Source organism: Mustela nigripes, chromosome X, assembly GCF_022355385.1.
Source record: "Mustela nigripes isolate SB6536 chromosome X, MUSNIG.SB6536, whole genome shotgun sequence".
Classification (NCBI taxonomy): Eukaryota; Metazoa; Chordata; class Mammalia; order Carnivora; family Mustelidae; genus Mustela; species Mustela nigripes.
The window spans coordinates 107,368,423-107,378,676 of NC_081575.1; the positions used below are offsets into that span (position 1 = coordinate 107,368,423).

At 42.2% G+C, this 10,254-nt stretch overlaps 1 protein-coding gene across 5 annotated transcripts in view; it reads right to left on the reverse strand.

Annotated features, from left to right (window-relative positions):
- The window catches only part of CNKSR2 (connector enhancer of kinase suppressor of Ras 2), a 280,721-nt gene extending 273,157 nt beyond the window's left edge, over positions 1 to 7,564 (reverse strand). For 4 of the 5 annotated variants that reach the window (XM_059384800.1, XM_059384799.1, XM_059384798.1 and 1 more), the window contains exon 1: positions 7,196 to 7,351. In XM_059384800.1, coding sequence (XP_059240783.1) covers positions 7,196 to 7,259 — 64 coding nt within the window. In that variant the 5' untranslated portion in view covers positions 7,260 to 7,351. Of the gene's footprint in view, positions 1 to 7,195 lie in introns of all 5 variants that reach the window. The other variant, XM_059384801.1, reaches the window with a different exon arrangement.
- Positions 7,565 to 10,254: the final 2,690 nt, after the last annotated feature.

Here is a 10,254-nt window from a genome sequence, read left to right on the forward strand (position 1 = left end):
CATCGGGCTCTCTGCTCAGCAGGGAGCCTGCTTCCTCCTCTCTCTCTCTGCCTGCCTCTCTGCCTGCTTGTGATCTCTCTCTGTCAAATAAATAAATAAAATCTTTAAAAAAAAAAATAATACAACATCAGCAAATAATATTTATAGCTTAAACACAGAAGTGTTATAGATACACTGCAATTATTCACATTTCTTAATGAAATGAATCTAAACCATGATTTAGGTCACCAAATTGACTAGAGAGATACAACCATGAATTAGAGCAACCCCACTTCTACTTCTACTATATTCTGGCAAACAATATTCAACTTGGCACTAAAGTATCCATTAGAGCGTTATCAGGGACTTTACATGCATTTTCATTTAGGAAAGTAAATTTGCTGAAGGACCAGGAATTTGTGATATTTATGTATTCCTTCCTTCAACAAATATTTCTTGAGTGCCTATTTTTCACCAGATACTTTCTTATGCCTTGTTATGTAAATTAGATGAGGTCCCTGTCCTCAACAAATAACCATAGAAATTAATGTAAAAATAAAACTGGCGTAAGGAATGAGGTTATAAATGGGACCTGGAGAGCATACAACTGAGCATTTGATGTGACCTGGAGAATGTGAAGGCTTTTCTGGGGCAAAGAGGGGAGGCTTGAGATATGGATGAGTAGGACTTAACTGGGTGAAGAGGCAAAGGAAAACTGTATTGAGTACAAAGGTTCAGTGGAAGGCAAACGAGATTGAAAGGCCATTAATTAGTGCTAGGAATAAGGCTTATTTCAAAAGGAGAAGCCAAATCTTCAGTGGTCTTAAAAGCCATACTAAGGGTTTTTATCTTTATCCTAAAAACAATGAGAAGACACTAAATTTTTTAAGTTGATGGGGGTGAGAGGAGAGAGGAAAGGATAGGATGAGAAATATTCCTGAGAAATTTATGCTGACTATAGGTTTATGGTTCCCAAAACAAACAAACAAAAAATCCAAAAAACAAAAAACCCCCAAAATCCCCAAACCAAAACCAAACCAAACCAAACCAAACCAAAACAAATACCAACCAACAAACAAAAAATGCTATAATTATCATGACTTTGACTGAAAAGATAATATTTTGTCCTTTGCAATATGAGAACAGGAGAAAGTAAACTACATTAATTTTACCGTTTCTAAAACCAAAGCAGCACTTCTCAGATTATTCCACTGATGCAACCACAATTGCTGAACGAAATTTACTCATAACCCTGGAAGGTCTGGGTCTGGGAAATGCTGCTTGAAACAGCTTGCTACAAGCCTAGAATTCCTGTTAAGCCTCTGGTATCATCTTTAAAATCATGCCAATTTTGCTTTCTACACCATCAACTTAATATCCAGGTTTGTTTTAATACAAAAACAATGTTTTACAATACTTAACAAAAATCAAGTCTTTGTCTTCTTTTGATCATTTAGCTCCCATGACAGAAATATTCCATTTTGGGGAACAGGAGCCTATGCTATGCATAAAAACTGTGAATTCACTCACTGACTATTATTCAACACAATGATCTTGTAGTGAAGACTACATTTGCTTTCCTTTAGCAAGACACTAAACTATGACAAAATCTTAAAAATAAAAAGCTTAGGGTACATTTTTTAAAAAATTACTTATTCTCCCTTCCCTCTTTTCAAGTACAAATGATCCACCCTTCCAGTACTCTTTATAGAAACGAATCCTTCATCTTTCACAATAAATCTTATGCGTTGAGGTGCTGTTGGGAAGTCACATGGAAAGCTAGAAGTCATTAAGAACAAATTTAAGTCCCACTCTGCTATACATGAAAATGATAACTTATCACTGTTTTAAGAACAACAGCAATAACTTAAAAGCTTATCTTCATTCTTCATATAAGAATTTGGATGAGTAAAATTCTAAATATCCAACAACATAATGTTAATGATGTAATTAATCTTCAAAATAACTCACTTTAACATTATTTCCAAATTATTCCTGAGAAACAGATTTGAAACAGCTGTACTAATTCAATACACATTCTTTGTGGGCTTATTTTTGGCAGCCAAAGTTTTATAATGTGGTATTTATTTAAACTCAGGACATGATGAGAGTTTTATTGTCTTTGTGAAATGCAGATTTGTTCTTGTACTTTTGTGCCACCTACTCATGGCTCCTCCTTCACTTTCCCTCCACTGCCCACCTCTCTCCTTCAACCAGACAAACCTAGACACAACCGTTCTGGTTAATCACTCCATCTCAACTCCAAAGTCTCTTGCTGTGCCTTTATTTAGACTACATCCATCTTAGAATATGCCTTAGTTAAACAGTATAAAAAGTTTCTAAAATCCCACCTTCCCCATGGATTCCTTCCTGACTGATTAAAAACATCATCATGTCTTTCCACTGGTGCTTGTATACATAATGCAAACATTTTTTAAATTTAGCAAATGTTCTAGTTGGCACCTGTCTCTGTTTTGGCTTAAGTTTCTCAATGTCACTGCCATCCCTTACAGAGACTAATTTCCCCAAAGCAGAGAATAATTTATTTAAAACAATCCATTAAAACCCCTTCCATGTAGAAATAGAGAGTAAATAATCTCTAAATACCAGAATGTATCTACATAAATAGACTCTTTTTTCCTAATCTGCACAAATCATGAGTGTTACCTTAAGGAGTAAAGGTTAATGACAGTATAAATAAAATGATGTTGCCTGTGAACTAAACTCTACATACAGAAAAGATAAATTTATTCTTTGTGTGAAATGACAAGTATTGAGTTTCAAAAAATGTCAAATGGAGAGTAGGTGATTGTTGGTGACTATCTAGTCCTACTGTAATTGAGGAAAAAAACAATTTTTCAAAAACAACAGGAGTAGTTTACAATACAGGCTTCTCAAGTTTCTGCCAGAAAATTTTTCCTCTCTCTATCTCAAGACAGTTTAACTCAAAAATTTGACATTTTCCTTCATCTTAATAAAATATATTTCAACCTCAAACTCTAGGTCCTATGAGGGGTAAAACTATTAGAGATCACCATGCTTGTCAAAATTTCTGTATCTTATCAGATACCTTCTTAATTGTAACATTTAACTTTTATAATAAATAGACCTTATTTCATCACTACATATCCCTCTTTTGTAGGGTTGTATGCAAAGTGAAGGTTTTATCTTTGTTTTTAATACCTAAAATAATGTATTTCATTTTCTGTCCTCAAGATGGCTGAGTCATCAGGATAGAAAGTAGAAGTCAGTGATGGTTTTCAAAGAAAAAGGTTTATAATAAACAGAAACGAACAGAGCAGTTAATTGTGGGATGGTGTGAGAAAAAAATTATCTTAAAAATTTAGATTTTAGGACTCATACAGTAAGAGTAGAGAGAGCTAAGTCACAGAGACCATTAGGGAAGACCAGCAAAGCAGGGCCTGTTGGTTGAATCTGAAAACAATAATTCATTTTATTTGATCAGAGAAGGGATTAAAGATCACTGGAAAAAATGTCATGAAGGGAGTTGGCTGCAGAAAATAACTTTATCTTTGTCATATGGATATTTTGGAGGAGTTTCAACGTTGGAAAAAAGTGTGAGAAGAAAACTAGAATTATTGGGTGTGACAAAGACAAGAAAAATTAATACTGAAATTAATATAGGGGCCTGAAGTGTTCAGATGTTTTTGCTATATTTCGGTGGGCAGAAAAGTAAACTCAAACAACTATAGATTACAGAGTATTTCTATAGGCCCTGCAAGTGAATAGGTAAGAGCTGAGATATGATATATTTTAGAATAATAAACTGAGCAAAAATTAGAAACTGTTATTGGCCTACTTTTCTACCTACAGCTTTCTCTACTAAAGGCTTCCCTTTTACTCTAAAAAGGTTTACATTTTATAATTTTGTCAAAACTACAAGAGGATTGAATCCAATTTCCTACTAAAAAAAAAAGGTTGCAAATGCTAAATGATGCATATTTGATTTTCTCAAAAAATATTTTTATAAAATTAATTTTCAAGTTCTATATTTCCAAATAGTCTGAAGTACTATGAAGGTATCTGGAAGGTAACTGCTTATTTTACTGACTCATGAGGAGTTCATATATTTACTGGAACAAACACTGACACTGTGTCACATCAATTTTTGATTATTAGAAGAAAATTCAGGGAGTATTGGATTTTACAAATAGTAGAGTTGGTGGTGAGAGAAAAAAATGCAAGTGTTTCCTTATATCTTTACTAATAATTAATATATAAATTTAATATTTGCGTCCCTCAAATACATTTTAATAAAAAAGATCAAAATGAATTGCAATGTGTAAACGGTCCTTCAGAAACAATTTTGAATATATGTTACCAAAGCTTAATAATCTCATCAGCTTTTTTTTTCATTCATCTCCTCTGATGAGTTTCTATACCACTTATATAAATTGTCTGGAAACATAAATATATGGCAGTATAATTTTTATATGCTTAATGTCTCCTTTTCTGTTTAGTGAAGAGAAAAACACCCCAGAAAGAACATAAAGCATATACCTTACTAAATAGAGTTGTAACTATTTATGATTGTGACTAGCTGAAAGCATATGCTATATACTTTAAATGTTAAGGATGATGAAACTGTCACATCAGGAATATGGTTTGAAGAACTCCCACAATGTTGCAGTTATTCAAAAGTCTTGTTCATTCTTTGTTACTGCCATTATAATACTATACAACACCAGAGGAAGTTTGGCCATTCTAAAGTTCCAGCCTAAATTAGTTGACTTTTAAACCTTACTGCATCTGAGGAAAGGGTGAAAAGCTTTTTTTTTTTTTTAATATGTTTACTTGTAAAGTTTATTTGGGGAAAAGAGTAGGGAGGAAAGATTAAGGTAACAGTATAATTACAAGTTGAGGAAATGCTCATTTCGTCCAGCTCTTCTTTAAAATCTTGTTTTCTGTTATTATCTTAAATCAAATTTATATGAAGATTATAGACATTTCAGCAGTAAGCAGTTTGGGTCTTGAAATATAGATAATGACATCAGTTTTTCTCTTCTAGTCTAATGTGTACAGAAATATACAAATTCTAGCTTGGCTAGTGGCTTCATCTTTCCCAATAGCTCTAAAATGAATCACCAACAGGTACGAAAATAAGTGAATCAACTTACATATAACAATCATTTAAAATCACAGCTAACAATGTTAGTCCAACTTCAAAGATGCTGCATTTTAGGCTGGAGAGATTTTTAAAGGGCTGGAGAGATTTTTAAAAGGACTACTGTACTGGAAATCTAATAATGTGTGTCAGAATATGTATGTCATATGTTCTACTTGCTTCAGTCGACCTAAACTGTAGAGAAAGAAGAAACTGCAAGATTATACTGGGAGGGTGGAGGTGAAGAAGATGGAGTATGCATCACTCGCTACAAGCATCATGGGAATTTGTGAAGGCAATCAGACTTGCATGAAGCCAAGATACCTTTCTATTGAGTATTTCAGTAACAGACTCAAACCAAAGTAACCTTTTAGGCAAATTCAAAGAAAGGGTTTTAATTAGGCATTCTTGCTTCTTGCGCACTGCCTAGCTCTTTCTTCCATGACTGAGAAACAGAGGAGACAGATGTTTGTTTCCTACATTCCAAAGGGCTCGGGGGTTGGTGGGAATCTAGGAGAGCGTAATTTCGATAGCAAATATGAAAAGAAGAAATAGAAAAGATGAGCCACTGCAGGACTTTGTCATAGTCATGGCACCCATGGCACCTTAGCACAACGCACCACACACGGAGGCAGTTGATAATTAATTCTACTTAATTCAATACACTCTCATGTGCACTGTGCTTTGCAGTTACGAAGCACTTTTCACACATTAGAAAAGAAAAAAACTAATTAAATGAGAAATAATGGGGCAAGTAAGTGAATAAAAGGAAAGCAAATGTATAAAGAAAAATCCATAAGAGGCTGAAAATGTTCGGAAAAGGAGGAAACAAGATTGAGTTTCTCTCTGTCCCTTTTAATCACTTCTAATCACCCCTCCTTTCGTTCTAAAGTACCTGGAGCTTAGAAAGTCTGCCAGCTAAGCAAGCCCCTAAAAGGGGCTCCCTCGTCTTCGCAACACGCATTTTCACAAATGATAAGCCTCTGGCTCCTGACTAATCTACCTACAGTTTTGTGCTTAGGAATAACCACAAGCAAAGCTCTAACATCTCCCAAGTGTGGCCAGGAATCCTTTATTTCATCCCATCCATCCCTGTCAGCATTCCCCAAATTTTAGGAATCTTGGCGATGGGGGGGGGGGAGGCAGTGGTCATCATGGGGAGAGGGGAATCCTCTACAAGCCCCTTAACTCAGACAACAGAGGGAGATAGTGAGGCAGGAAAGCCCAGGGACTAAAGAAAAAGCCCACGTTTGCGACTAGGAGGGCGAGTGTCTATAACTGTGGTTATTAGAAATTGCCAGGGGAAAAAACGGGCGAGTCTTCAAGATGGAAGAAATGAGGGGGCACTTGAATGCGCATCACCTTACACCTGGCGTCAACCCCCAGTAAAAAGCCATGAGGTCCAAAGCCTCAACCCGTGAGAAGAAAAAGGGAGTCGAGGGGCAGGGGTTTGCGCAGGATGGAGCCCGCAGATTCCAGCGCCGACGCTGTCCCAGGGGAAGCATGTTTTCCTCTCTCTCAAAGTAGCGCATCCCCGAGCATCTTCAGCCTAGCCTGGGGGAGTTCCCCGATCCAAACCTGGGCAGCCGCGTCCTGACCCCATTATATGGGCTTAAAAGTTGTAGGGAGAGTTGGCGCTGGAAAAGGCACCTGGCAGGGGCGGCCACCGAGGGGGCGTTAGGTTTCCCTGGAACAAAGGGGCCCGGGAAGGAATGAGCAAAGGAGCGGGTCCCTGGGGGCTCCTCCCTGAGGGGAGAGACAAGGGTCGCCACGTCCTCCCGGCCTAGGAGCGGGGAGGAGGCGAGATGTACTGGGATTCCGCGGCCCGCCTTCTAACCCTATCCGGTAGAGCCGGCACCCCCCGCTCTCTCCGCGCCCCTCTCTAGCTGGGGAGCCACCACTGAAGACAATAGGAGATCGGGATCCCGAGCCCCCGCCTGCCCCGGAGGACCCCCGCCTCTCCCTAGCGCACCACGATCAGCCAGCGGAAGCCCTGATAGCGGGCTCAGCCGCGGTAGGCGCCCCTTCCCTCTCGCGCGCCGGTACCCCGGCGCCCCGGGACCGCCTCGTCCTCCGCACAGCGGGCATTACCTTTCATCCAGTCCACTACTTGACTCGGAGACCATTTGCTCACGGGTTCCATGATCAGAGCCATGGGCACGGGGTCGCTACCGCGCCGGGCGCGGAGATCAGACACAAAACGAACTCGGTAGCCCGAGCCGCCCTCAGGTGGGGTCCCTTGCTGGCCGCTGCCTCGCTGGGCGGGTGGCGAGAAGAGGGCTTTTGTGTGTCGGGTATCGCGGCTGCAATGTGTCTTAGCAAACGGCGGACGGCAGCGGCGAGAGCGGCGACGGGGAGAGAAACGCTCTGGGGTCGCGGCTCTGTGCGGACTCTCTGCTCGCACCCCACAGAGGTGGCTGCGGCTGTTGCTCCGCCACTCCGCTCCGGTCTCCGTCCCTCCAGGGCTTCAGTTCACGGCTTGCACTGCCGAGGGTCGAGGCTCTGAGAAAAGGAGCAGCCGCCGCACGTCCGCAACCAACTTGCCCGCTCGCCTCGCGCGCGGGAGTGAAGCCCAGGGCACCACAAGCTGCCCGGCGGAAATGACGAGGGGCCTCCTGCCACCCAAAATATCTCTCCGCAGCCCTCGGGTGCGGGGCGCGCGCGCCACAAGCCCCCCGCCCGCTCGCTGCCGCGCGGTCCCGCCCCCGGGGCCGACGGCAGGCGCGCGAGGCGCGTGCGCGTGCGCGCTCCAGCACGAGGCCCGAGCCCGGGGTCTGCCTGTCAGTCAGGCAGGTGCGAGCGGCTCACAGAATCGCGTTCCCGCCCGGCGAGCCGCCCCGGGATAGAGGCGCTCTAGGAGCGCGTGCGAAGCGGTGTCGGCGCGAGTCCCTACCCCGGGGTCAGTCAGTCATTTGCCAGCGGCTCCGAGGGGCCTCTGAGCGGACGTGGCGGCTGCGGGACGGGCCGTCCACCAGTTGAACGCAGAATGCTCAGGCTGCTGAGGAGGTACCTGTGGCCCCGCCGTCAAGGGGAGGGGGACGCCGCCGACCGCGGGGGTTACAGCGAGAGCCCGGGCTTTCCTCGCTCACGCCCTCCCCGCGGCTGAGTGGGCTTCCGAGGTGATTCCCGAGCCCCGTGCACGCCTGCGGAGACGGGGGCGTGGAATGCCGCGGACGGGAACCGGCTCCGCCAGACAGAAACGCAGTGATGACGAGGCAGGAGGGCCGGTGCTGTCAGACCGCCCCTGGTGGTGCCCGGGGCCTGGGAAGTCAGGCGTGGAGCCTGGAACCTGCAAGTGCTGGTCGTAGTGATACCGAGACAGGTTCGGCCCCACATGCCTTTTGAAGGGCTCAGTGTCGGGTTTTCGGCCAACTCCTCAAAGCCGATTGTGCCCAGTACCTATTCTACGGGATGTCCTTTTGTTTTCAGATAATCTTATATAAGAACTGAGGGGCAACGCGGATTTAAAATAAGTGACAAATTGTAGACACGATCCTTCAAAACTCACGGTCTTAAGTCTTACAAAGGCTACCCTTAGTAAAAAACAGTTTGCCTAATGAAGCTTCACTTTAAATGATAAATAATCCTTGGGACGCCTGGGTGGCTCAGTGGGTTAGGCTGCTGCCTTTGGCTCAGGTCATGATCCCGGCGTCTTGGGATCGAGTCCCACATCGGGCTCCTTGCTCGGCGGGGAGCCTGCTTCTCCCTATGTCTCTGCCTGCCATTCTGTCTGCCTGTGCTCGCTCTCTCTCCCTCTCTCTCTCTCTGACAAATAGATAAAATCTTTTAAAAAAATGATAAATAATCCTAGAAAGTATAGATGCAAACTCTCTACCACCCTTAAAGATGTTTTCTCGTCATTCTTAAATAGCCCCGTTGAGTAAAAGAGAAACTCATTTTATTTTTATAACCATTTCAAGAATGTCAATTGGTTTTGCCAGTTTCTGCAGTGACCCATTTTCTCTAGTTCTATTGCATGAGCTGCAGAACTGCCACTTTTCTCAACTGACTTAAGTTGATATCCAGCCCCCACCACACCTAAAAATAACTAAAACCACAGTAGTTAAAATATTTTGATGTTTTCAGGCTTGTGATACAAACCAAGTAAAACTTAAGATGGCCTGTCTGTATGCTTGTTTATTTTTCTAATAATCCAAACTTAAAAGTACATGGGAAGAAATTTAGGTTATCCAGACAAATCTAGGTTCAGAGGGTACAGGTACAGCACCTTCCATTCACAATCCAGATCGTGGTTGTGATTTACAGTTTTTTTCTTAGCTAATCAGGTGTGAGAGGCATTTTGGAGCGCTTGCCCACTACATTCCAATGGAGTCTCAGAACACTGCAACAGTATTTTCTAGAAAAGATAATTTTTAGCATCAGTAATTTATATATAGAGTCGCTTTATGTTCAGAAATGGAGTGGATGCAAACCCACTGTGAGTCATTAGAGGTTACAGTCATAGGGAGATGTTAAGAGTAATTTTATCAATGAGGCGCCTGGGTGGCTCAGTTGTTAAGTCTCTGCTTTTGGCTCAGGTCAGGATCCCAGGACCCTTGGATTGAGCACCGCATGGAGCCCAGCAACAGGCTCCCTGCTTGGGAAGCCTGCTTCTCCTTCTCCCACTCACCCTGCTTGTGTTCCCTCTCTCACTGTGTCTCTCTCTGTCAAATAAATAAATAAAATCTTTAAATATAGCAATTTTATCAGAATAATACTGCTAATAATAACTGAACATTTATTGAGCAATGTGCAAGTATGTTACATACATTTTATCCTCAAAACAGCTCTGTCATTAGCCACATTTTACAGATGAGAAAACCTTGGCTATCACATTCACTTCCTCTTCCCAGAACCTATTACACATTGTTCAATAAATGTTGAATAAACTAACAAATAAGGCCTAAAGAGGGTAAGTAATTTGAGGTCATGACACATGATTGTAATACCAAGTTAAGGTGATTTCAGAATATGAGCTTTTAAGAATAGTAAGAAGATTTATATCTATCATAAAATTAACAGTACTTTGAAAGGGGAAGGTCCATTGAATGTTAACCGAATGTGTCTCATCAGAAAGTTAACTACAAAGGAGTCTGGCAGTCACCTTAAGTGTTCCTAACCAGCAACTGTGAGAATATAGGAAGTGACCA